General features: G+C 37.1%; 1 protein-coding gene across 6 annotated transcripts; it reads left to right on the plus strand.

Annotated features, from left to right (window-relative positions):
- The first annotated feature begins 1658 nt into the window (after positions 1 to 1658).
- LOC101734375 (transient receptor potential cation channel subfamily V member 6) lies at positions 1659 to 26523 on the plus strand. 6 transcript variants are annotated; one of them, XM_012963422.3, is made up of 16 exons: positions 1659 to 1764; positions 3955 to 3993; positions 5083 to 5177; positions 5972 to 6094; positions 7071 to 7211; positions 11561 to 11662; positions 12705 to 12877; positions 15032 to 15178; positions 16463 to 16657; positions 17863 to 17949; positions 18589 to 18665; positions 19520 to 19685; positions 20844 to 20910; positions 22424 to 22689; positions 25340 to 25449; positions 25791 to 26523. In XM_012963422.3, exons 2-16 carry the CDS (start codon positions 3965 to 3967, stop codon positions 25933 to 25935), a joined length of 1923 nt encoding a protein of 640 aa, XP_012818876.1. In that variant the 5' UTR covers positions 1659 to 1764; positions 3955 to 3964; the 3' UTR covers positions 25936 to 26523. The 6 variants fall into 6 exon arrangements, with proteins under 6 accessions (XP_012818876.1, XP_004914897.1, XP_012818875.2 ...); XM_004914840.4 differs by lacking the exon at positions 1659 to 1764 and adding an exon at positions 1982 to 2104; XM_012963421.3 differs by lacking the exons at positions 1659 to 1764; positions 3955 to 3993 and having other exon boundaries at positions 4564 to 5177.
- The last annotated feature ends 289 nt before the right edge of the window (positions 26524 to 26812 follow it).

Here is a 26812-nt window from a genome sequence, read left to right on the forward strand (position 1 = left end):
AATGGAATTTTATACCCTTGGTACAAATGTAATATCATTTTTTCAATGCTAACTTTAAAACTCTGAATATGATTGATATTATGCTGTAAATGTACTTTTTTAGGTGCTGCATGAAGACAATAGGACATTTCTGGCTGCTATTTAATCTAATAGGCCAGGCACTATAAACTTTGCCAATTTTAGGCTTACAGTATATCATGGGAAAAAGGAAAATACAAGCTGTGTAGTTTTTTTTATGTAAAATGTATAATATGTACATAGGTATTTCTGAATGCAAAAACTATTTTGATATCTTAGTTTGTGTTTTTTAATGAGAATTCCTCTATTTAATAAAGTAAAAAAAAAAAAAGTTTTTGGTTTCTGTTCTCCTTTAGTGATGTGGGTTCATTGGCAATAAATTTGCACACAAAACCTTAAAATGAGTTGAGATCTGTTCATGGAGTTTGTACAGAGGGAGTTGTGTGTGCGTGCGTGTGTTTGTGTGTGCGTGTTTGTGTGTGCGCGCGTGCGTGCTCGTGCATGTACGTACATACATGTGTGGCACATTCTAGGCTTCTGTTTCCTTTATGTTATTTTCTTCTTTTATTTCTTCCTTTTTGCCCCTTCTTTTACATTTCTCTTTTACTTTTCAGTAAACCTTTAATTATCCATATTTTTTATCTGCTTTTCTCCCCATATTAACAATGCTCTTCCATTCTTCCTTTATTCTTTGCTCATGCCTCTTCTTCCTTTATTCTCTCTCCTTCTCTATCATTTCCCTAAAATTAACTCAGACCTTCCTTTATGCTTTCTCTTCCTAGTTCCACTTCCCCTCTCTCCTTCAACCCCTCTTTCCACTACTTTGCCCTTACTTTGCTGTCACTTGCTGTGTGCTTTCTAGTTATACTTTTCTAGTTATTTATTTCTTATCTGGTCAGCCTTGAGCTCTTAATTTGCTTAAGGTAATGAACTTGCAATAGACATAAAACAATGGCACGCAGATGTAGACATTTGGCACATGGGTGTCTACTGTTTTTTTGGGGGGATATCTGCTGCAGTGTGCCCGGTGCATCCAGAGTTGGGGGTATATCTACTTCTGCCAGTGTCTGTCATAGACAACCCATGTCCTATTCATATAAATGGAAGATAGCTGCCACCGGTAAAAGATGTATAGGGTGAGAGGGGCCTTGACAACCTGTATGCTATTAGCATTTATTGTTTTAGCACAATCTATTACGCTAAGATGTGTATTCCAATGGCTATGGCACACTTGTCTCGTGTTCTTTACCTGACATGCTTTGTTCATAACTTAAATCTCCTCCAATGCCACCCCTTTCTTGCTATTTCAATCATGACAAAAACCAATATGAATTACATGCCAATCCAATGCATTGAACGCACATATATTTGCGTGTGTGTGTGTTGTGGGTTTGTAATGCTTGGGGGCAAAGTATTTTGCTTTTGGTCTTGATAAGGGTCTCACTAAATGCTATGACACTGCTGGCCAATTGAGTGAGCCACTTGAAATGCATTTCTGTGTTGGACAAAGATTCTGATTTATTCCTAGTGTGAAAAACAGAAAGCTATTTTAAAATACTCCGTATTTACCCCCAGGCAGAGGTGTTACATGTTTTACTTTCCAGTAAAATAGGAAACTCTGGTTTCAGCAGCCTCAGACCAATTAAGTGGAGACACTATTCAGTGTTGACATCTTACAGGGAGTAATGTTGCCATTAACTGCAACACACAGCAACCTGCTCCTACATTTAAGCCCATTTCAATCAGGTAAGATTTTGTCTTTTTTTTAATAATGCAATTTTGCTAATGTTTGTTAACCCATATAGGACAAAAGGTCTCTTTGACAGAGGCAGACATTGACTTGCTAACAAGAGGGAGTAAATTTGCTTCCCTTATAGCCTGTACACATAACACTTTGGTTGGTGCTGCCTTGCATGACCTGTTTAACACAAAATGTAGGGGTGTGTTGGAGGGGAAGGCCACAAGTGGCTTTAGTGAGTCCCCTCCGCCAGGAAGCATTGACAGGTGTAGGCAGCACCTCATTTTGAGAGAGGTGTAACAGCACATATTTTGCATCTATGGGCACTGGGTAAAATGTCCAGGGGAGGTAAGCAAAACCTGTGCCTATTTCTTAGTATTTTGCCCCTTGTCCCTGGTTGTGAATGAGCCCTAATGTGTTTGTGTGTTAATAAATGTATTATATGCTTTTTTTTAAGAAGGCTGGGAAAAGCCTTTTACATAGATTTTCTCACACTGATTATATTTAGGATGATTTTAATTATTTACTTATTTAATTAAGTGTTCAATGAGCTAAATGTATAAACTTTATATAGTGGTGCATTTTACATAGCTTTTCTCAGAGGAGTCCAAGCAGGAATATATGGTATCAGGGGATGGTGACTGTCAAAATTTAACAACAACTAGAGAGCTGCAAGCTGAAATATAAAGTGGGGCCAAAGAATAACATTCCTTGGGCCCTGTGTCTCAATCTTAATCTGTCCCTAGCTTGATCCCACATGTCTGTCTCTGTCATACTCTATGCCAATCTTGATCCCCCAAGTCTACCTACTAGCTGCCCCTCTCTTCCTTCAAGATATCCTGGAAAGGTGCAGGTCACATGCTGGGGGAAGACTTGGGTATTTCAATTTCTCAAACAACCATTTCAACTTGCAGTATATTTGAAAACCTGCCTGGCCCCAGCTAAATTTATTTTTCAGCAAAAAGCACCCTGTCTCTGCTTATGGTTCTTTTTCCTTGCATAATTTATTGCTGATTTATAATACTATATCAGTGAGTAAAATGAATGGTATCAGGCTTTATGTACTGCAGGTGTCGCTACACAGTCACAAAGTTACAGTATTCTGATCTTCTATGGAAGCACAGTTACATGTGCTATAGCATATACAACTCAGGGATAAATACATTCTAAAACCACAAAGATCATTTGTCACTTAACTGCCTCAAAAATGACCATAACACTGAATCTCAATATACCTGTGTGTGCCTTCCCTTGCCTCTAATAGATTATTGTGTAGTCATTTCTCTATGGGAGGGATACTATTTTTTCCGAGTATTGAGTATCCTAATGGTAGCTAATTGTGTACAGCCCTCTAGGATATATTTGTCTACAAGAAGTTAAGTTCCTGGAATCAAATAGCCCAAATATGGATTTGTTTACCCAAAACATGTAGAACAGAGGTTTTATCAACTTTTAGAATCAAACCGTATGACTGAGCAGATATTTGTCCTTGGTGCTTGCTCAAAGAAGAGAAAGCAGAAAACTATTTGACACCCCATAACTATAGGCTGTTTCTTAAATCATAATGAACTACCTCTGGGCACAAGCAGAGAAAGTTTCAGATATAAAAAGTCCACAGTTTTTAAACACAACTTTTATGGTCAGGTGTCTTTACCACTTTCTAATGTCAAGGCCTCAAAAAAAGACTTATGGGGAAACTGTGACCATTAAAACCAATACAGTATTTACCCACTGGTGCTATTCCTTGTGTAGGCCAAGCTCCACAACAGGGTAAATTAGTTATTAACATGGGGTTGTACCTATTTTTAATGCTTCCAATGTTAATGTCCACCAACAAGGTTACAGACTGAAATCAGCTAACAGTTCCAAAACCCTGTGATGGAATGCATAATAATCCGCAGCTAATGCACTGAAAAAGACTTGTGGATTGATACCCTAAGGTTGCTCTAACTGCCAGATACAATAGCTATAGTGACAGAATGTAGTATCTGAAACATAAGCTGCTTTAAATAGAAGGTCATACATCCAGCAGTTATTAAAGGTTTGTGTCTGTTAGCTTGAAAATGTCCTTTTCCAAATCAAATAACAACAAGGCATGGATTATATACAATATATATATATATATATATATATATATATATATATATATATATATATATATATATTGCTATTGCTGAATCCTGTATTTTATCTCCCAGGTTTTCTTGAATGTGTACAACTATGGATGAATCTCAAAGGTATGCAATATATATCAATAAATAAAGGATTCTCAGCTTTGAGAGGAAACTACTTCAGTATTTGTTCTTTTTGTAAAACAATGACAAAACAATAATATTTTGAGACAATAATAGTAGTTATGGTAGACAAATTGATATTAATAGAGGAATTAGCAAGAGTACAGGGTCCATTCATCCATTCATTCATTTATGTTTTGTAAATGCATGTAATAAACTTCTTGCTGAAAAAGTCAGTATATTTGCACTAAAAATAATGCCAATTTCAGACTGGTCCTTAAATATGTTTTCTGTGAAATAACAATTTGTAATTACTGCCTAATGAAGAATATTATATTACAATATGTAAATTGTTGTTCATGTTTATGCCACTTTGTTTTCCATTTATCACTTTTATTACATTGCCAGGCATATTTATCAAAATGTGAGTTTAGAGCTTAATACATAAAAACTCAACCACATTCTATTCATTCCTATGGGATTTTAAGAAGTGTATTTATCAGTTGGTGAACTCTCACTCATTGAGAAATATGCTTCTAAAAATCCTATAGGAATGAATAGTATGTGGATGAGCTTTTATGTATGAATCTCTTAACTCACATTTTGATCATTCTGCCGCTTAGTGTCAATGTACTTTGCATTTCCCAATGTAATATTCCTCATTAGACCATTACTTTGGGGCCTATGTATTATGCTGTGTAAAATGAAATTCTCAGAAAAAAACAGTGTACAAAACTGTGTAAAATAAATAGAGAAGTTTGCCGTTCAAATGCCAGATTTGATGATGTTTTTATGTGGTGAAGCCTGGCAATGCGTGGAGAATATTATCAGAGTTTTTACACTGCATAATAAATCTGCCCCTAAGTGTGCCCTTCTGGAATCACACACAGCTTTAATGTTAAATGTGCAGAAAAATCTTGCCTCACAGAATGTTAATATGCAGTTACATTTATTATAAGTTAAAATGTTAGTGCAGCCACAATCCACCCATGAAATAGACAAATGTATGAAAACTGGATCTCATTTGTGCCTGGAAATACGCTTTTCATTGACTTCCTGCTGCCGATGCCAGTTTGTAGTATTTTATTTCAGGAGCGCCAGACTTTTGTTTCAGGCTGCACGAACAAATGACTGCTTGGCTATGGAGCGACTGCTGAAAAGTAAACACGCTGATCCTTTTGCTAGAGGTGACAACCCATTTTCTCCCTTGTTAATTTAAGCTATTAATTAAACTGAATAAGATGGGAAGTGGCCAAGTTTAGGTCAGCTATCTAGTGTTAAATTAATTTCAGCATAGATTGACTCCCCTACAAGACATGTCTTGGATCTGTAGAAATCATTGATTTAGATGTTAATGAAGAAAGACAGCCCCATAATACAGTTATGACCCACAGTGGCCTACAATAAAGAGCTGAAACTTTTGAAAGGTTCTTTAAAGGGATTTTTATGGTGTACTCTTTATTTCTAAATTACACTGTTTACATAGCAAATAATTCACTCTACCATTTAAAATTGTATTCTTAAAACAGCAAATGTATTTTGTTTAGCTGTAATATTGGTGTGTAGGCGCCATCTCTGTGCATTGTGCCTGAGTCTGAGCTTTCAGAAGGAACCAGAGCTACACATTAGAACTGCTTTCAGGTAACCTATTGTTTCTCCTACTCCCATGTAACTGGAGGAGTCCCAAGCTGGACTTTGGTCAGTGACCCCATTTGAAAACTGGAAAAAGGCAAATCATTCAAAAACTATAAAAGTTAAATAATGAAGACCAATTAAAAAGTTGTGTAGAATTGGCCATATAACCTATTAAAAGTTAACTTAAAGATGAGCTATCCCTTTAATACATGAATAACTTACAAGGCGCTTGATGTAAAATGAGGTTTAGGATAATGGAACAGATAGTTGCAGATAGTGGAACATATCCTTAAGTTATGCACATAGAAAATATGTTTATGCTGTTTATTTGTTGTATTATGTTTAGGAAGCCTGGGAGAAACAATCCTTCATATTGCCGTACTCAATGGAAAGAGAGAACTCGCCAAAGTCATATTAGAAAACGTCCCGACCTTAGTTAATAATGCCATGACCTCAGACATGTACAAAGGTAGGTTTAGGCATTCAGTAGTTTACACTTTTAACTTTATTTTTGATAATTCATTGTGGTGCAAAAATATATGAAATAGGCAAAAGTTAAACTTTGGAGCATTTTTGTCAAAAATAAAAATTCACGACAACATTGGCAAGAAGATTAAAAAAATGGCAAATTAACATAAATTTTGACAAATATTCACTTTTTCCCAGTGCAGCTCTTGCTGCATAATGCGTGTAACTATTGGCACACAAAACCCCAAAATATTGTTTTGTCTAATGAAAGTAAATTTAATTCTAAGCAAGTTTCCTATATATATTACTGCACTCTGGTCCCTTTAATTCAGTGATCCCCAACCAGTGGCTCAGGGGCAACATGCTGCTCACCAACCCCTTGGATGTTGCTCTCAGTGCCCCCAAACCAGGTAGTTATTTTTGAATTCCTGACTTGGTGGCAAGTTTTGGTTGAATAGAAACAAGATTTACTACCAAATAAAGCCCCCTGTAAACTGATAGTGTGCATAGAGGCTGCCTAATAGCCAATCACAGCCCTTATTTGGCTCCTCCATGAACTTTTATGGTGCTTGTGTTGCTCTCCAAGTCTTTTTACATTTGACTGTGGCTCACAAGTAAGAAAGGTTGGGGACCCCTGCTTTATTTATCCATGGAAAGAGGTATAGCATGAAGGTATGCACTTTAAAAACTTGCTTTCACAGAAGAATCTATAAAGACCCTCACAAATTCTCGGATACTTTGAGTGCTGGAACCTTCCTTGTTTATTGTTTAGACAATTAAAGTATCAATCAAGTTAAAATTTATTTAGAGTAACAGTATCAAATATCCCCTTTAACGGGAGATGCTTATAAAAAATGCATAGGGCTAACCTTTGCTGAAACCTATACACCCCGCACCATGCATATTTCATCAGCGACCCTGTTTAGAAGTAAGTATAGAGTAGAATCATCATGATGCCCATTATGGCTGTGTTTCAGGTGAAACTGCTCTTCATATAGCTATCTTGAAAGAAGATATAGAATCTGTTAAACTGCTGCTAAAGTATGGTGCCGATGTTATCAACGCCAGAGCCACCGGAACCTGCTTTGTCCCTGGAAAGAAGAGCCTGTGCTACTTTGGTAAGATTTGAATTGCTGTGAACTTCCCTAACTTCAATGTTTTACTGAGTTTGCTTGCTGTTACATTAACAGGCACATATAAATACATGTATCCTCTGCATTTTCGATCTCTCTATACTGTATGGTTTACTATTCTTTTATCTAATGTTCTTTTATGAACAGGGGAGCTACGAAATGTGCAGAGGGGGGGTTGATGTAACCCAACAGAGACAATTATGGCATAGAGGAGACCATGAAATTGGTCATTTTGCAATCTTTGGTGGGCCACTCCGCAAATCGCTGCTTTGTTTGTAAGCCAAATATTCATCCTGCTCCTTCCACTCTAGCTTAAGATAACATAATAAAAATGACACACACACCTTATGATCCATTATCATAACCAGTTTTCTTGACATGATTGCTAATAAAGACTGCCATGTCATGTATATTTGTTCATTGGGACCATGATACAGACCATATTCAATAAACGCCTTACTGTTGCTTTGGCCATCACCCTACTGATTAGTTAAGCTTCTTTAACGCCTGGTTTATTATTATTTGCTTATGCATATATAGATAAATAGGTTTTCTCTTTATCTATTTTATATTTTTCAATATTTTTGTATTCTTATCAAAACTGCTTACTCCTAGATATTTTAATACTTTTGTTGAAAACAGGAGTCACAACCACTAAGAATGCAAAAGATATTTAACCAATTTATTTGCAGACACAGAAAATTGAAAATCATTAACGTTTTGGGGCATATGCCACATTCTGTCAGTATAATGAACTTTAACAAACCCAGCTTCTCCCACAATGCACATAGAGGCAGGACATCACCCCCTGGAGTAAAGTTGTAATATATAAGTCCATTAGTGTCTATATAGTTGATTAATAGTTGTACAGTATACTGTATGTAGGTTCCATTTCTGTTCATGACAATTGGGTCCAAATGATGCTGTGGGATCCAAACATTAGGTTATACAATTCTAGTAAGAAAAGAATTGCTAATGACTAAACATGACTATAATATGACTATGTTATAGGCAGTTGGGAATATTTTACCTTTAGACATATTCTTTGTTCTATCATGGCTGGTATTAGAATCTATAGTGTGTATGATTCCTGTGTTTAGCAATATTGTGAGTATTGGTGCCATGTCAGGCACCTGGGGAGTTTATGCATCATGTTGAGTGTATGGGCTAAACATTGTTGCGTGGAGCTGTGTCTGAACACTTTTTTATGCATTTAACTTGAAGTAAGGTTGCTGGTAATGCTATTTTATTTGCCATCCCTTTGAATATTAATACAAATGTACCTTCTGTTTTTGTGCATTTGTGCCAACTTCCTGAGTTGCAGTCACTTAAACTAGAGTGCACAATCATTTTCTGCTATTGAGATATCCTTACATCTAAGCGATATGATATGTTTCTAGATGCAGTACTTGGCAATCAGCGGCAATATGACTTGCCCAAATAAGTGCTGATTAGCCTGTACAACAAGCCTTGTAATGGGATCATTAGCGGGAGCATTTAGCACTTTAAGCTCATTGCTATGTTGAATGCTGATGTATTTTCTTGGCTCCGAGAGCTTATTCGGCACAGTGGAAATATGTAAGCAAATTTTCCAATTTTAAACTTTTGAACTACAGAAAAAAGTACGATGAATTGTTAGGAAACATTTTAGATATGTTGTTGGGCTTATTAGTGCAGCTCTTTCATTACCTGAAAAAATGATTGATGTGTACAAATGGTATGGCAATACCTGTAGTCATTGGGCCTCAGGAAACAATGGAAAATATGCTGAGAGCAGTAACCCATAGCAACCAAATAAAATCTGGGGCAAATTTGCTCAGATATAACAAGTGAGCCCCAGAACCCAAAATCATATGTTTTACAGTATTATTTTATACTCATTGAACTCATTTCCTTCTAAACTATGGGGCAGATTTACTAAAGCTAGAATTTTTCTGGATTTGAAACTTGTATAAACTCAACTTGGTATTTTTTCGAATAAAACACGATCATTATTGCATTTATTAAATGTCACAATAATGTTGGTAGGGTCGAACAAAAATATGTAGTTTATTGTCTGAAAATCACAATTTTTCCGAGCCCAAAAAATTTGATAAATTAGTGACATTTAAATGGTCATTCATTTCCATGAATCCTCTTTATTTTTCCCAAACAGGAAGTGCTTGGGTGGCCATTTTAGGAGCATTGGTGCTCATTCTTGGAAAACAATGTGTGAAATACATCTGGGTGAAATACAAAACAATGATGTAATTAACTTCCCCTTGAAAATGTGTGAAACAGAAAACAATGATGGGATTAACTTTGCCTTGAGAGTGTGTAAAATAGAAAATAATTATGTGTTCAACTGTCAAGGACAGGCTGTCACTGACTATTCTATTACTCTACTATTACTCTCTAGTTTCCACAGGACTCCGTGGTTCTTGGCAGCTTAAACCTGAAGTACTTTTGCCAGTCTAAAAAAGTCACATAAAGGGGCACATTCATTAAAGTACGATTGAATCCGAAGTTTTTGTGCTGTGGGTATTTTTTGCAACTGTTTTGTTAATTTGCACAACTTTTTCATACCTTGCGACAATTTGTGCAACAAAATCGTATTTGTCTCACGAAGTACGAAAGTTTCGGATTCATTCAAGCTTCGTTATCGTGACTTTCCTTGGGCCAGGTTGGAGCTGCAGAGTGCCATTGAGCCCTATGGGAGACTTTCCTTGGGCCGGGTTGGAGCTGCAGAGTGCCATTGAGCCCTATGGGAGACTTTCCTTGGGCCAGGTTGGAGCTGCAGAGTGCCATTGAGTCCTATGGGAGACTTTCCTTGGGCCAGGTTGGAGCTGCAGAGTGCCATTGAGCCCTATGGGAGACTTTCCTTGGGCCAGGTTGGAGCTGCAGAGTGCCATTGAGCCCTATGGGAGACTTTCCTTGGGCCAGGCTGGAGCTGCAGAGTGCCATTGAGCCCTATGGGAGACTTTCCTTGGGCCAGGTTGGAGCTGCAGAGTGCCATTGAGTCCTATGGGAGACTTTCCTTGGGCCGGGTTGGAGCTGCAGAGTGCCATTGAGCCCTATGGGAGACTTTCCTTGGGCCGGGTTGGAGCTGCAGAGTGCCATTGAGCCCTATGGGAGACTTTCCTTGGGCCAGGTTGGAGCTGCAGAGTTCCATTGAGCCCTATGGGAGACTTTCCTTGGGCCAGGTTGGAGCTGCAGAGTGCCATTGAGCCCTATGGGAGACTTTCCTTGGGCCGGGTTGGAGCTGCAGAGTGCCATTGAGCCCTATGGGAGACTTTCCTTGGGCCAGGTTGGAGCTGCAGAGTGCCATTGAGCCCTATGGGAGACTTTCCTTGGGCCGGGTTGGAGCTGCAGAGTGCCATTGAGCCCTATGGGAGACTTTCCTTGGGCCAGGTTGGAGCTGCAGAGTGCCATTGAGCCCTATGGGAGACTTTCCTTGGGCCAGGTTGGAGCTGCAGAGTGCCATTGAGCCCTATGGGAGACTTTCCTTGGGCCGGGTTGGAGCTGCAGAGTGCCATTGAGTCCTATGGGAGGCTTCCAAAATCATGCACAGAAGGATCAATGTCAGAAAGGTTTCCCGCCTTTTACAATCATTCGGATACAAAAATTTTGTGACTTTCGGATTGCCAATACGATATTATCGTGCCTATTACGATTTTTTCGGAAGCATTTTCGTGACATTTTCGATCATCAGAAATTATCGTATCTAATCCGAATTTTACCCATTTCGGGATTCAAACTTGTACTTTGATGAATCTGCCCCAACGTGTTATAAATCTCAAACGTTTGAGATTTAAAAAAAGGTTCTTTGAATTATCTCTCCCAGGTCCCAAGCATTCTGTATAATAGATCCTATACCTGTACTGCTTATTTAATAGTTTATTATGTAGCAAAATGTTCTGAATACAGTACAGCAATGATTTCAACATTCTGAGTCAATTTCAGTAATTACATCTCTCTGCAAATGAATAGAAGACACCTTTAGGCATACTTTAGTGCTAATTAAAGTGATAATTGGTGTTATTTATAAAGGTATGGTTTAGCCCAGTCTAATGCTTCAGACCTGGTTTTAACCTAAGTCATTGGGATAATTTCAGAGAGGGGCTGTTAAAAGCAGCAGTAATCAAAACTGTTTCTTACAAGTCTAACGCCTATTTTTACACCAGAATGTTCACACTTTACTTCATATCCTCATTAAATGATTGCACAGGTTTATAAATAGGTTTGATTTGTTTAGCACATTTTTTTCACAGCTTTAAATACAACCCTAAAAGGACATATATGAGTATTCATATGATTTTATGAATTAATACTTGAAATTCTAATGATCCTTTCAGGAGAATATCCTCTATCATTTGCGGCATGTACAGGACATAAGGAAATTACAAAACTCATTCTGGTGGATCATAATGCCCCTGTGAATGCTCAGGATTCTTTAGGTAAATCTGTGCCACAAATGTTGGCGAATGGTGAACAAATATAGATTTTATTTTTATATTATATATATTTATATTATATTATATTTGTGAAGTGAGTTAGCTACTTATCTGCCAGTGGAACAAAAGTTGTGCATTTTGTCGTTTGGGCCAGTGTGCAGTGTATGTAATGCAGCCTCTTACAGCAGTTACTCCTTGACCATCTATATATGTATATGGTACCTCAGGCCTCTTACAGCAGTTACTCCTTGACCATCTATATATGTATATGGCACCTCAGGCCTCTTACAGCAGTTACTCCTTGACCATCTATATATGTATATGGTACCTCAGGCCTCTTACAGCAGTTACTCCTTGACCATCTATATATGTATATGGTACCTCAGGAGGCAGGCAACTATCACAGTTATAGAAACCACTGGTGCATATTCAGTACACAAATATCTGCCTGTCTGCCACAAATATCTGTGCATGACAACCTTCAGACTGTTATGGCAGAATTATCTCTTTGGTAAAAATATGTCCATTGTATTGCATGTATGAAACTGACCAGGGGTCATTTTCAGTGGCACGTAGCAGCCCCTACCCAGCCCTCCCCCCATCTGCCTGTGCGTTTGCCTCCCCTGCTCCCTGACAGCTTGTGCCAGGGTAGGTAAGAGAGTGGCTGGGAAGAGGTTATTTCTAAAAACTACAGCGGAAGCAGACCCCATGGTCTGTCTTTTCCCTTTATCCTCTAACAACGCACTCTCCTATATCGTCGTGGGCCCATAAGCTGATGAAAAATATGTGTAATTATGTTAAAATGTCTATAGAGTCAATGGGCAGATAAAGGGCGATAAAAATACTTTGAGGTACAGCCTTTTAACAGGACAGCTTTGCTTTATATATCTTTTGCATCTTCTCTGAAAGCTTCAGTCCTGTATTTTTTTACACATGCTTGTTTCTTTTTTACTATTTGGTGCACAGTTACAACTGACAAATAAAAGCTGACCAGTAAGTTTTCTTGCATGCAAACAAATAATTAACCTCCCCTTATTTGTTTTAGGTAACACAGTGCTCCATATCCTGGTCCTGCAGCCAAATAAAGAACTGGCCTGTCTTATGTATGAAATGATCTTAGCACTCGTGCCGCTCAAGGATTCTCACTGCGTAGAACACCTACAAAATAACGATGGTTTCACTACATTAAATTTGGCAGCCAACGAGGGAGACATGGAAGTTAGTGAATAAGTTTCTTAATTATTCATCATAACTGTGCTTCTAACTAGCAGCATTGGCTGAGTTCCTTTGTTAACTTTCTGAAATTCCATTTTCTTGCAAAAAAATTCATAAATAATGCAGCCTGCCTCCACATGCTCAAGCGAAAGAATTTTAGGAGAGCGCTGAAATCAAAAAGAATTTTGGAAAAGAGGAAATCTTGCAGGAAAAAATGTTAACAATATAATCTTATCTTTCTGTGGGTGTGTGAGTATTAATTATATATGGGACGTTTTCTATTTTTAACATTTAAGCATCTTTCCTATATCAGTTCTAATTTCTAAGTTCTATTTAACAGCCTAATGTAACAGTAATATTAAATATAAGGTTACATTAATCTCAATGTAGAACAATACTGACTGCCTTCAGCCAGTGCTGCTCCATCTTATCTAGTTTGCTAAGCAATGTTTGGCACATATTAATAGTAAGCCTAAATACAAAAAAAAACCCCACAGACTTCGATGGACATTTCTGTTATTATTGCAAACTTTCTGATGCATTTGTAACACTCAGTGTTTATGACACATACTTTTAAATGGAAAAAGGGGTAAAGCTGTATGTGATTCAATAAGCTTTGCTGCATTTGTATAATAGAGAATGAAGGAGGTTAATTAAGGAACCAGCGTTGTACAAACTAAAGAGTATCCCTTCATTAGGAAGGCTTCGATTCTGCACTTGCAGACTTTATTTATGCCATTATTTTTTATTTTTTCCCTATAATTGAAAATAATATTTTACCCAAATAAGGATAAGATTTGGTATGTAAGCTTCAGTCTAGGAAAAAATAAGGTTGCACCTTTCAGCAGGTGATGTCACGGGGGGAGGGTTGAGCAGTGACACCACAAGGACGGGAACCATGGCATCACAGGGGCAGGGCTATGATGTGGTGATCTAGGATTGGCAAACCACCATGTCAGTTGGGGCAGTCCTGTCCCATTTTTGTGATTTGGAAAACCAGGCAAGCAGTTTTGATCCTGACATTCCTTCCAAAAACTGAGCTGTCTGGGTCAAAACCAAACAGTTGGCAACCCTAGCAAGTAATCTGAAAAAATGTTTTTCATTATTTGCACATAATTGTTGTAGCACTGTAGACACTGGGTCTAATTAAAGGGGGTGTTCACCTTGGAGTTAACTTTAACATAACAAAAACATTGTAGCCTCGCAGAGCAAGAGTCTTTTGACTGCTGGGGTAAAACTTGGAAAAGTCATACGTATGCACAAAATAATTTAATGGCTTTAAAAAATAAATAATAAAGACCAATTGAAAAGTTGCTAAGAACTGGTCATTCTATGACATACTAAATGTTAAATTGGTGAACCACCACATTAACTAAAATAAGCCATTATGTTGATACCAGATCAACAATACCAGGCATCTGCAGTTAGGTATATAATATAGAACAATGATTCTTAACCTATGGGTTACGACCCAGAATTGGTTCCCATGCTGTTTATGGTGGGTTGTCTTGGCTCCTATTAGTAAAATTTTCTGCTACAATAGTCAACAATTAAATCATTTTATTTATAATACAACATTCCAAACCAATTGAGTTTGCATGAGAAGGCTGCAGAGTGTTTAATTTTGCAGACAGACAAAGAAAGAAAAATCCAAAAGTTACTTGTTGATAGTGGGCACTCACTAATGTAAGATTACAAACAACTAGTTCTCATTCTTCAGGTGCCTGAATGGGGGAAAGCCCTCTGACTCATAAGAAACACTTGCAAAAGGTGGCAGGGTTCTAGGAAACCCAAACTGTGGCAGCTGTGTAGATATTTGTGTAGCTGTTCTAGCAAAAATTGTTGAAATTTCATAAATAGACATAAATGGGGTATATAAGTTAGTTAGAGGGTGCTTTGTGGATACTTATCGTATTAAAAGGCAGAATTCCAGGAAGTCCACCATTAGCTGGAAGTAGAAAAGTCTATCAGTAACAGAACAGCATGTCTGGTGGCACTAGGTCTTGCTTGTCCCTGGCTTTTGTATTGTTTGATACTTGGTTTGCATGGGTCAGATGTTTTACACAGGGCTAACTGGCAAGTCCTTCTGGATTTTAGAGGACAAAGAAAATATATTCATACAAATGTATTCACCAAATTTATTCTGAAAACCCACAGATGTTCAACTACCTTATTAAGAAGCAAAAGGCCATATACTGGACTATTGGTACAGTTTCATACAGCATTTATAACCTAACTGATATTGACACATGGGATACCGAAAGATCTGTGCTGGATATTATTACATCCAATAAAAGCTCCAAGGTAAATAGGAAATGATCTCTCTCTGTTCTCTGTATTTGTTCTCTGTTGCATTGTCTATCTTTAATATAATCCTCAGGATTTCAAGTGGGTAACAAACCAAGGGCCATTGTGATGTCTATCAGTATAGTCTTTTATAAAAATGTACCAAGAACACAAACCTAATCTGCTCCCAAGTGATATCCTTCTCCACAATCATTTCATTGGCTTTTTATTGTCAATCATCACTGACATGATGCCATTTCCACTTATACCTGAAATACAGAGCTTTTTAATATGTTTTGTGATGAATTATTCAAGTGAAACCATGCTCCTATATAATGAGTGTGCATTCATAGCCAGCAATACCATTTACAGTAGTTTGGCTGCTCTCCTTGCTTCTGTTTGTTACAGCTATTGCAGCTCTGAAATAAATGTCTTCATGAAAAAGTACAAGTTTCTAAGGAATTATTTTCCACATAAAGCCTCCTGCAAAGGGCACTGAGTAAATATTAATGTGCCTCATAAATATTTTGTTTGGACCATTAGGAAAAATTTCATTTATTTGCGCTAAAATGTATTGTCATAATAAGCAGCTGAATTAAACATGAGCTCCCGTACCTTTATATAATTAACCTGTTCTTTAATGATTTGAATAAAAAGAGAGGATCATTTTAGTGGTTTGTTTGGAGGCACTGCAATACAAAACAACAGAAGCTTTAGGTGATATTATATTATATATAGTCCAAGGGTATAGCGGTGCACACTGGGAATCCTTTAAAAGTTAGCTTTTATTGAAATATATAAAACTTAGTACATGGAAAAATAGGTCAACTTTTCAGCCCCCATCTTGGGCCTTTGTCAAGACATATATATATATATATATATTCAGTATATTATTCAAATATCTATATCTGGTGTATTTTTCCTTCACAGATTGAGACCTTGGTCACAAACAATTTCTTGATGAACGTTTCAGTATGTGAATGAAACGTAGCAAAATGAACCTAAAACCTGAACTTATATAAGTCTTGTAAATGCCATACTACTGCCTGCCCATAATGTTTGTTCCACTGGGGCTCAGGCCTTTTCATGAAGTAAGGGACTGTACAGCGCTGCGGAATATGTTGGTGCTTTATAAATAAATGTTAATAATAATATTGCTTATAAATATGCATAAGGTAGTTGCACCTTGCCCTTATGTATTAATGATTCAAATAAAGAAATCAATATACATATATCCAAAGGTGAAACAATGGTTATTGTACATAATTTTTTTTTTCTAATGCTTACCTTGTTGTTTATAAGGTTTGTAAACTCATTGATGTAACACCAATCAAAGAATTGCTCAATCTCAAATGGAAGTTGTTTGGACGTAAAAACTTTCTAATATGGATGATCAGCTACCTTCTCTACATGCTTGTATTTACCACTGTTAGCATGTTCCGACCTTTCAACACTGTAACCACTAACCAGTTTAATAACACTCATGTAACTGTATTGGTAAGTATAATATGCCAGGGTAGCCAGTCAGCTGTTGTTTTGTAGTTACCAAATAGCGAGAGCTCTGGTATTGGGGTATGGTCCTATAATGGTTATAGCACAGCAATGAAAAATACCAGGATGCCATATCCAGAGATCATATACAGGAATTCATAATAACAAGGGCACCAAGCAGTGAATAGGAATAAACCAAAGATCAGAGTATATTGAAGGAATCTATTGTGTTTTATGAAGGCATAATTAGAAGACCTAACTGAATCCAAGGCACTAACTCCTAAGAATATTTTTACATATATATAAATGTAAGTGTATCAGAGGACTCAATCCTGTGTCTAGTCCTTTACATATTATGTAAAAAAAACCTGTATTAATTATCTAAGTGAATCTGTCTTCAAAAATATGAACTGTCATAAAGTAATTCATGAGATTTCTGTTTTATTGAGAAGCATTTGTCTAAAGTCTAATGCAGGTAGTGCAAGCTTTTAGCCTTTGGGACAAAAAGCTAAGAAATCTACTTGTAATTATGTCGGTGGTAGAAGAAGGGACTGACTTATCAATGTTCTAATTGCATTTTTTTATGTAATTCCAATATTGTGAGGAAAAACTCGAACTGTGGTTTCCAAAACTCGAATGTTCGATATTTATTAAGAGCAAAAAATTAAAAAAAATCTGGAATATAAAATTTCAGCTTCTAAATGCTTGGGAGTTCATGTACATGTCAATGGGAGTTGTCCTAGGCAAAATTTACATTTTTTTTCTCAGTTTTTTTGAATTTTTAACATTTTTTTGAGAGTTTGTAGACCCATTGAAAATTACAAGATGTATACGAATTCAATGCATTGCAGTTTTTTTTTTATTACATTTTTTTTTAATAAATAACCAAACATTCCAGTTTGCTTATTTATTTATCCAAATAAGCAAACATACCAAAAAAATCTAGTTTATTTGAAAACTGATAAATAACCATTGTGTCATGGTCGGGATGGACACAGAGAAAAAGATACTCCTGTACTTGCCTGTAAGGTAGAATTCCTCTTACCATTCTAGCAATATGATCTATTGTGGGTGTAATCAAAAGGTTTTTCACTTATTAGTCAGTTTAGGTTTCCCAAGATACATTTGGTTGATACAATGTTATATAGTACTCAGTTACCATGTTTATAGTTCACAGGTAAAAATCATAATGGCTTTTGTTTGCTATTAAGGATTCATATCAGTGTAAAGGGGACTTCTTGAGACTGACGGGGGAGCTCATTACACTATTGGGAGCACTTGTAATATTCATCAGTGAGGTACAGATTTTCATTTTTTTTATTTAATGATTTACCAAAACCAATGAAAATGCAATAAAATCAAGGGGGCATTTAGAAATTAGTCTGGGAATCCTGAAGGCAAGTTTGATCAAAATTCATATACAGGTATGGGATCCGTTATCCAGAAAGCTACAGGAAGGCCATCTCCCATAGACTCCAATATAAGTAAATAATTCTAATTTTTTTAAATTATTTACTTTTTCTTCGTAATAATCAAACAATGCTTTGTACTTGATCCAAATGAATCTTTATTGGAGGGAAAACAACCCTATTGGGTTTATTTAACGTTTAAATTATTTTGTACGTATGGAAATCCAAGTTACGGAAAGATCCAGCAAACCCCAGGTCCTGACTCCTAACCATTCTGGATAACAGGTCCTATACTTGTAAAACATTGTTTGAGCCTTCCAGAGATACAATATCTTGGGTCCCTGAAAGAAGGGTTGTCTTTTTTCCTGTCTATAAGATCAATATCAATGGAACCACAGACATGCTTTTGTATCAAACTGATCAGGTCATATTTGTTATTTTCATTAATCCCAGAACCAGGAAATGATCAATGCGTAACAATACATAATGTATCTTCAACTATTTTATAATGTTATTTTTCTTTTACAGATACCACTGCTCATTAAACTAGGCCCCAAAATATACATTGGAAATGCATCCACTGGAGGACCATTTTCCTTGCTAATGTACGGTAACCTTCTACCGTCTTTATACAGTATATAAACACAATGAACAGTGGAAAAGAGAAAATTGCTTTGTATTTAGTATGTTAATATAGCCTTATGCTCAAGGCAACAATGGGTGAATATTTATTTGTGATCATTTTATACTGAGCTATACTCAGGTTTGCAAAGAAATCAGCCCTGATATTGGTTGAAGAAAACAGGATGATGTTCCTGTAAATAAAGTGTTCACAGAAACAGAATCATTTCTAACATTTGAAGTATTTCTCTTCCATGCTCTGGCGCGGCTGTCATCTTGTATGCCAATATGCCAGCTTTGCACATAAAAGAGGCATGTTCTATTCTGATAATCAGGGAGCATTGCTTTTCAAGCAAAAATGAGCAATGTTTATCTGCTCCCATATGCACAGGATTACACCTTCTGTCACTGCTTTCTTACAGCAACCAAATGGAAATGCAGCTCTTTTGTGTATAGCTATAGAAAGAACTATTAACCCCAATAAAGAGCTAATTGGCTGCCGTTATCTAGAATACATTCCATTACCATCCAAAGTAATATTTTTTTATATACTAAGCTGGCAAGCTGTATGGAACAACTTTACAATGGATATTATGAAAGCTTTCTTTCAATGGGCTTTTATAGTCAGCACAATTAGCAGATGACACAGGGACATGAATTACAGGACACCATGGAATGCAAATGTTTTCAAATTCTAGTTCCAACCTATTGGCTTCTTTGTATGCCAGCACTGTGACCTTGGTTCCAATCTAAAAAGTTAAAAAATAAAAGTCTATGCTATTTGATTATGGTGGTATGTTTCATCCTGTACCCACTAATGGGATTGTATTTCTTTTAGGGTGGGATATTCCATATTAATTTTTTCTGCTGCAATTTTGAGAGTGTTATGCCACGAAGGGGAAGTAATTCCACTTTCTCTTGCTTTGATAATTGGATGGTGTAATTCAATCTATTTTGCTAGAGGATTTAAAATGCTGGGCCAGTTTTCAATAATGATTCAAAAGGTAAGTTGTGAAAATTAACAATAACAGGGCAAGTTTTCTCCCATGATATATGGGGTAATGTAAAAAAAATAGCAAAGTTTGCCAAAGTCTAGTAATCCATAGCAACCAGTCAGCTGTTTGCTTTAACACTTGACCAGTATATGCTAAATGCAGAATGGTAGCTATGGGTTACTAGCCACGTAACAACATTTGCAGCTTTTATTACATACATATATATATATATATATATATATATATATATAATGAGCTTGGTTCGACTAACAAAGTACTTTCATTTAAAAGTGGTAAAGGCATTTTATGCTTTAATATGTCTGAGCTGAAGAAGGTACCTAGATGTGCAACTTAATTGATCAAAAAAATAATTAGGAAAGACTGTCAATTGCGACTGATGTACTAGAACTTTAAATTCAAGTTAAAAAAAAAAAAAACATTTGGGAAAATGAATGGAGCATACCTGTTGCAGTGAAACGTTTTTCCTCAAATTAATGCAAACAAGTTTTTCTGAAATATGCTATCAATTGTCTTTTTATCTGTGACTGAATTTTAAAAAAAAAGCTTGAATTTTAATATTGGTAAATAAGCTTCCAAGTACCGATATTTATTGCATTGATTGAACTAGCTTATTAAAAAGATCAGCCAGTGGGAACAACTCCTAAAAATTTCAACCCCACAGTATTCAATCAATTTTCTTTAAAGGGCTAAAGCATGCATTTTCTAATAATATAGTACAAAACGTGTATAGGGAACAGTCTGTTTGGGAATTGGGCAGGTTTGGACATTTCATTTACCAATGCACTATACAGAGACTGACATGGTGCAATGGCTGAGGAGGAAGTGAAGAGAAGATTCTACTTTTCTTCATTTCCTTCTCTGCAGAGAGGCCCTCTTTGGCATGTGGGCTTATTGGTCGGAGGATGCATCTGGTTGGCCTGTATGGTCGCCTCAAAACATATATCCATATATGACATAGATCCATAGATAACATTTCTATGAGACACTGTGAATGGCTGAACCAGCTAACCCCAGTGCCTTTTTAGCTCACATGACCTATGTAACTGTGGATTTGCTGAAAAATATATTTATTATTTTAAATTGCTGTTATTTTGGAGAGTAAGTGCCCTGTAATCACATTGTATTGTGCATGTTTTCTTTCCACAGATAATATTTGCAGACCTTTTCCCCTGGTTCTGCCTGGTGTTTATTATTATTGTTGGCTTTAGCTCAGGTGAGAAGCACATCATATAATGTACTCCATGTTAAACTAGCTGTGCATAAAACAATCACATTGTGTATGAAATGCATCGCTACTTCACAGTTAAGTCTTTGATTTATAATTGAATACAAGAAGCTCAGGAGGATATTGGGCCACGTAAAAAGAACAAAGCTTTTTTATGAATTTAGCTTCAGGCCATCTATTACTAAAACAGTGAGGTCATCCATCAAATTAAAGTGTATTCACCCGCATAGCAAGATGAACTGTCTCCTCCTGCACACAGCAATGCTTATTTATGGTCTATGAAAATGGAAATGTGCAACCATAAATTACTAAATTATAAGGGCACATAAGGACTTGTTCAGATGGGCAAAGAGCAAAAAATGGCGCAGACTGTCATGTCTTGTTACCCACAGTGCAATATGGTTTTGTAGTAATAAAGTGCAAATCTGTGCATCTACCACCAAAGGCACAAAAAGAACATGGGCAATCACTTGAATACTCTTCTGTGATGTTTTCCATTGCCCAGTAGCAGTAACCCATAGCAATTGGTAGTTATGGGTGACTGCTCCTGGGCAAACTTTTTATTACATAACCCCACTAGTTAGGCAGGTTACATATAGGCATAAAAGGTTGAACTTGATCGACGTGTCTCTTTTTTTCAACCTAACTTACTATGTTATTATGTTTCAATGGGTGAAATGTTTCATTAGTGCATCTACTATTTTAATTGAGCCCTATAGTGTATACAAATTAAAAGAGCAGACGTTTCGAATGTACAAAAAGATACATATGGGCCATTTACAATTGCAAATAAATTTGCAATATGACTCTCATACTACAGATATGGGCCAAAGGATTGAATCAGCCTGGTATCACCCTCCTTTTAATTTATGGACAGCTTTAGACTTTGCTTTGGTTGGGTTGATAGGGACAATATAGTTTTTACTGATCTAGCAGAGTTAAATAAAGAAATATAACATGTGAGAGCAGTGTGTTACTTAGCTGAGGATGACATTGCTACTACATAACTTCTTTGACTGTCTAGAGCCTTCTGCTTGGGGTGAGCAGACAAGCTAACTTGGGATTTTCTTCTTATATAGGTATGGGATCCATTATCTGGAAACCCGTTGTCCAGAAAATTCAAAATTAGGGAGAGGGTCATTTTCTTTTTAAAAATGATATCCTTTTTCTGTAATAATAAAACAGTACCTTGTATTTTATCCCAGCTAAGATATAATTCATCCTTATTGGATTCAGAACAATTCTAATGGATTTATTTAATGTTCAAATGATTTTTTAGTAGACTTAAGGTATGGAGATCCTAATTACAGAAAGACCATTTATCCAGAAAACCTCAGGTCCCGACCATTCTGGATAACAAGTCCTGTGCCCGTGTCATACCACATCATTATTATATGGGTGTATTAAATGGGTTATTTATAGCAGTGCTGTGGTATTTCAATGATATTCTGTAGTCTCTTTAGTTATTCAATGATAAATGAAAATATTTCTACATCCACAGCCTTCTATGTCATGTGTCAGACGCTGGAACTTGACAGCAATTCTCACCTAAAGGACTATCCTATGACAATTTATGCCGCAATTGAAATGATGATGGGACTGAGTAGTTTTCCCTTTCCAATGGACAAAGCGCCTCCTTTTCTCTATATCACATACACTGTGTACATGGTGTTTGTTTACCTACTCATGACAAACATGCTTATTGCCAAGATGGAAGACACATTCTGGCGAATAGCGCATGAGAGGGAGGTATTGTGGAAAATACAGGTATGTGTCAGTCCTGTGTAATACAACATATATTCTACCAGGCAGCATATTTCATTCTCTGTAAAATAACAATGTCAAACATCTTCAGAACAAGCAGTAATTATTTTTATGGCTGTGTTTGTTTCTTTCTTGTACTGCATTTACTATACCTCTGTTTGCTGTGGCCTGTAGCCATCATTGTGTAATATGCACACAAAATCCTTAGATCAGGAAGATGTGTTCATTTACGCACTATGATATCAATCTTGTTATTATTCAAAGTATTAGCTTTTATCTGTACAACTTGTACTTGAACTTCACAAACACACTACATTGTTTTTATAGTAAACATATACACACACCCTCCAGCAAGGGCAGTTAGCAGTACATTCATATAATAGCCCCGCTCTTTCCAAAAACACAAAGAGATAAACTTACACGGAGTCAATAAATGCCACTGACATCAGGCGGAATAACTTTAGTATGAGAAAGGCAACTCCACAGCTAAAAGATGGGGTTCCTATTGCCAAAACCAACAAAGAGATCAATGACCTCTAAAGTAGGCCCCATGTCTGTTTTAGCTTGTAGTTAGGAAAGTTTTTTTATAGACGGGTTGATCAGATACACACTGACCAATAAGCCCATAGGCCAATTGGATGCAGATTATGCAGTAGGGTTGCCTAGTGTAATGCTGTCCAACTGGCAGTCCCCCACCTGTCTGACTGCTTTGATGGCTTACCTTTGTGTAAGCTTTAAATGGTATCAGTACTGGCATGGTTCACACCTCAAATTCAGGCTGTAAACCCCCTGTATTGTTTAAACATGTAATCCCCTGTACTGTTCTTACCTTTAAGTCCCTGCATTGTTCACCTCCTGCAGTGTTCACACCTCAGGCTCAGACTGTAAGCACCCACGTTGTTCACCTCTTCATAACTCTGACTGACTGTAAGAGCAGTGCTAGCATTGTGTCATTGTATGCTGCCTGTGTTTGGCATATACACACAGGCAGCATAAGCCAGGCAGAGTATGGCACACACAGGCAGGGTAGGGCATGCAGAGTACTGCCTGTGTGTGCCATACTCTTCCTGCCCTATGCTGCCTGTGTGTGCCATACTCTTCCTGCCCTATGCTGCCTTTGTGAATGTTGGAAATGGCCAATAAATGGTCTTTAAGGTGTGTAATTATGTGCTTGGGGTTGCTGTGCTATCCACATGGGAGGAGGCATATGGATTTAAGGGTGTGTCTTAATTTGACAAAATATAATTATTTTACATATGAATGAAGGGTGATATCCCTGCAGTTAGCACCAACCATTTGGGTTTTTTGCTGCGCTACCACCATCAAAGGAGAAGGAGAGTCATTTTGACATTTTACTGGCAATAGCTTCACCACATTAGTGCCACCTTAAACACTATATTTATTCAGCCGAGAACTTTACCATGCTGGAAACTTTCTCCATTTGCTTAAGACAGCAGCTGCCATTTTAAGTAGCTTCCTGCTACAGATCTAGCCATTATAGCTCAGCTCACACATTCCTAAGGGAGGGAGTTCTTAGCATTCTTGTGGGAGGGGGGAGCAGGAGAGAAGAGAGAGGATTTTTCAGAGAGAGGAAGTCAGATACCCAAAGAACATGTTTACATAAAACGAGACGAGAAATCCTATGTTTCTATTAAGAGAGGACACAGTGCAGCTTTTCTCTGAGTGCTTATGGCTGTATTTACATAGACCTTTCTGATAAAACTTACTTAGTTTTTACCTTTCCTTCTCCTTTAATGTGGGCATGGTCTTAAAAGCTCTTGTGATAACATGGGTGTGGTTTTAAAAAGGGGAGTGGTCAAAACTGTTTTCCATTAGTGGCCCTCCACTATGTATGCTAGAGAAATTCCGGCCCTCGTCACCACAAAAGTTGGACAGCACTGGATTAGTGGATAGCTTGGTCGGAATCTGCAGGCACCATACATTTACCAGTACAGGTATGGGACCTGTTATCCAGAATGCTTGGGACCTGGAGTTTTCAGATCAGGGATCTTTCTGTAATTTGGATCACTTATGTCTACTAAAAAATGATTGGAATATTAAACCCAATAGGATTGTTTTGCAACCAGTAAGGGTTAATTATATATTAGCTTGGATCAACTTCAAGGCACTGTTTTATCATTACAGAGATACCTGTGTTATTGGTAGTATTGTGCCACCAGGCAGTACAGGCCACTTATCTTGGCTTATGAGAAGGACAGTGGAAATATTATGAATTATATTTATAGATCAGTTGCAGGCCTCATGCGGATAACATGAAATGGCAAAATTGGAAGCAAACAGGGAACCTCTGGAAGTAATAAATGTCTGGCAAAAAGCATTCATGGAGATTAGAGGGTTGAATGCCAGATATTATTAGCTTGGATGTGACAAATGAAGAGCATAGTGGAGTGTAGCAACTGTAAACTATGGGCAGAATATAGAATAATAGTATACATGCAAATTTGCCCATAAGTGCACACATGGATGCTAAGAAACCCCGGTAGTTCCCTTTTCTGTCTATGCATTGTGGGTAAAAAAAACTTGATTGGCATCCAAAAAGAGCATCTTGCACCTTAAATGAAAAACTCATACGGCCTTCACATTCTCAACAGAATATTATTCACCTCTATCCACTGTTTAAACCTCTCCCCAGATTGCAGCTACCATTCTCCTCCTCGAGCGCCATATCCCAAGATGCCTAAAGACACGATCTGGTATTTCTGGCAAATCTTTGGGCCTGGATGATGACAAGTGGTACATTGGGTATGGCTTTTTGGAATTCTAATGACTTTATAAGGCAACCCAATCTTTGCAACTAATGTATAAAACAAATGTATAGTGCTTTTGTTATTTTTCTTATTTCTGTCTGTGCATCAAAACCAAGAAAAATGCAAAATGTAATAATATGCATCTAAAAGCTGTTGCGGTCATGTAGAAGTCAATAGGAGCTATTTAAGTGATGTCAAATCCACAATTTAAGGTTTTGCATCATTTTGGTTTCCGCATTTTTTGTTGTTGTAGTTTTAATAAATAAGGAAACATTGGTGCTTTTCTCATTTTTTCAATTTTGAAAAATTTGCAAATGTCCTCCTTTTGTTCTGTAGGGTTGAAGAAATCTTGAACGAAAACGCTCCTGAAAACTCCCAAGCAGCAGTTAAGCCGACCCAGCCCTACCTTTGTTGGGATATCACCAGAAAAAGTATCTCATGGATCATCAACATGAAAGATTCTTCAGATGCACCGGCATGAAACAGTCGTGCAATTAGCAGCACTGGGAAGGGAAATGAAATCTATGCTACATTAGACTTACAATTTCAGCACATATTCTTTTTTTACATGAATCAAAGAGATGGAAATTGTTCTTTATATATTTTATATTTTTTTTCTCAGCAAGAGATCGGCATAGAATTCACAGTGACTATATCGCTAAAGAATAGAATGTATCATGTCCAAGTTCTTCGGCAGGGGTGCCCTGTCAACACGTGAGCTGTTTACGGTGGCACATATATTAATCTCCTCAAGGCTACATTACTGCAGTGCACTCAGTGTTTGGATGCTCTTGTAACTCATTTGCAGGCTGGAGCTGAATTCTAAAATGAGAGACTGCAGTTCTAAAGGGAATTAATCAACAAGAGTCATTCAGTGGCACAGAACGAGTCGAGCAAGTGGAGGGCGGTGAGCTGGTTTATATAGGGAAGGATATTGATTCTGGCAGAACTGACATATCCACCCATTTTTGCCCTTCATGCCTATGGGGTGCTGTTTGTCCGGAGTACATTTTGTCTACAAATATACATTCTGTATACAGAAAACAATCCCCAGTACACAGAATGAATGTGTGGCCATATAAATTGGTAACAAATATACAAAAGACATTACTATATTACAAACTCCATTCTGTAAATTTTAACAAGAATCTGTCACAAATGTGTAACATCCATACAGCAGAACCAGTTTTTTACAGAATGAATTATGTAAAACAAAACTTTGACAAAATATATAATGTGTAACTGACTAGCATATGCCAAGCTAGATTTTTTTTAATTTGTGACGGACTTTTTTTATGCAGCTTTCTATGTTGGGGTGACAGGTCGTCTGTAATTCTGAATACCAACTGCCCTTGTGA

This window comes from Xenopus tropicalis, chromosome 5 (assembly GCF_000004195.4).
Source record: "Xenopus tropicalis strain Nigerian chromosome 5, UCB_Xtro_10.0, whole genome shotgun sequence".
In the NCBI taxonomy this organism is placed as follows: Eukaryota; Metazoa; Chordata; class Amphibia; order Anura; family Pipidae; genus Xenopus; species Xenopus tropicalis.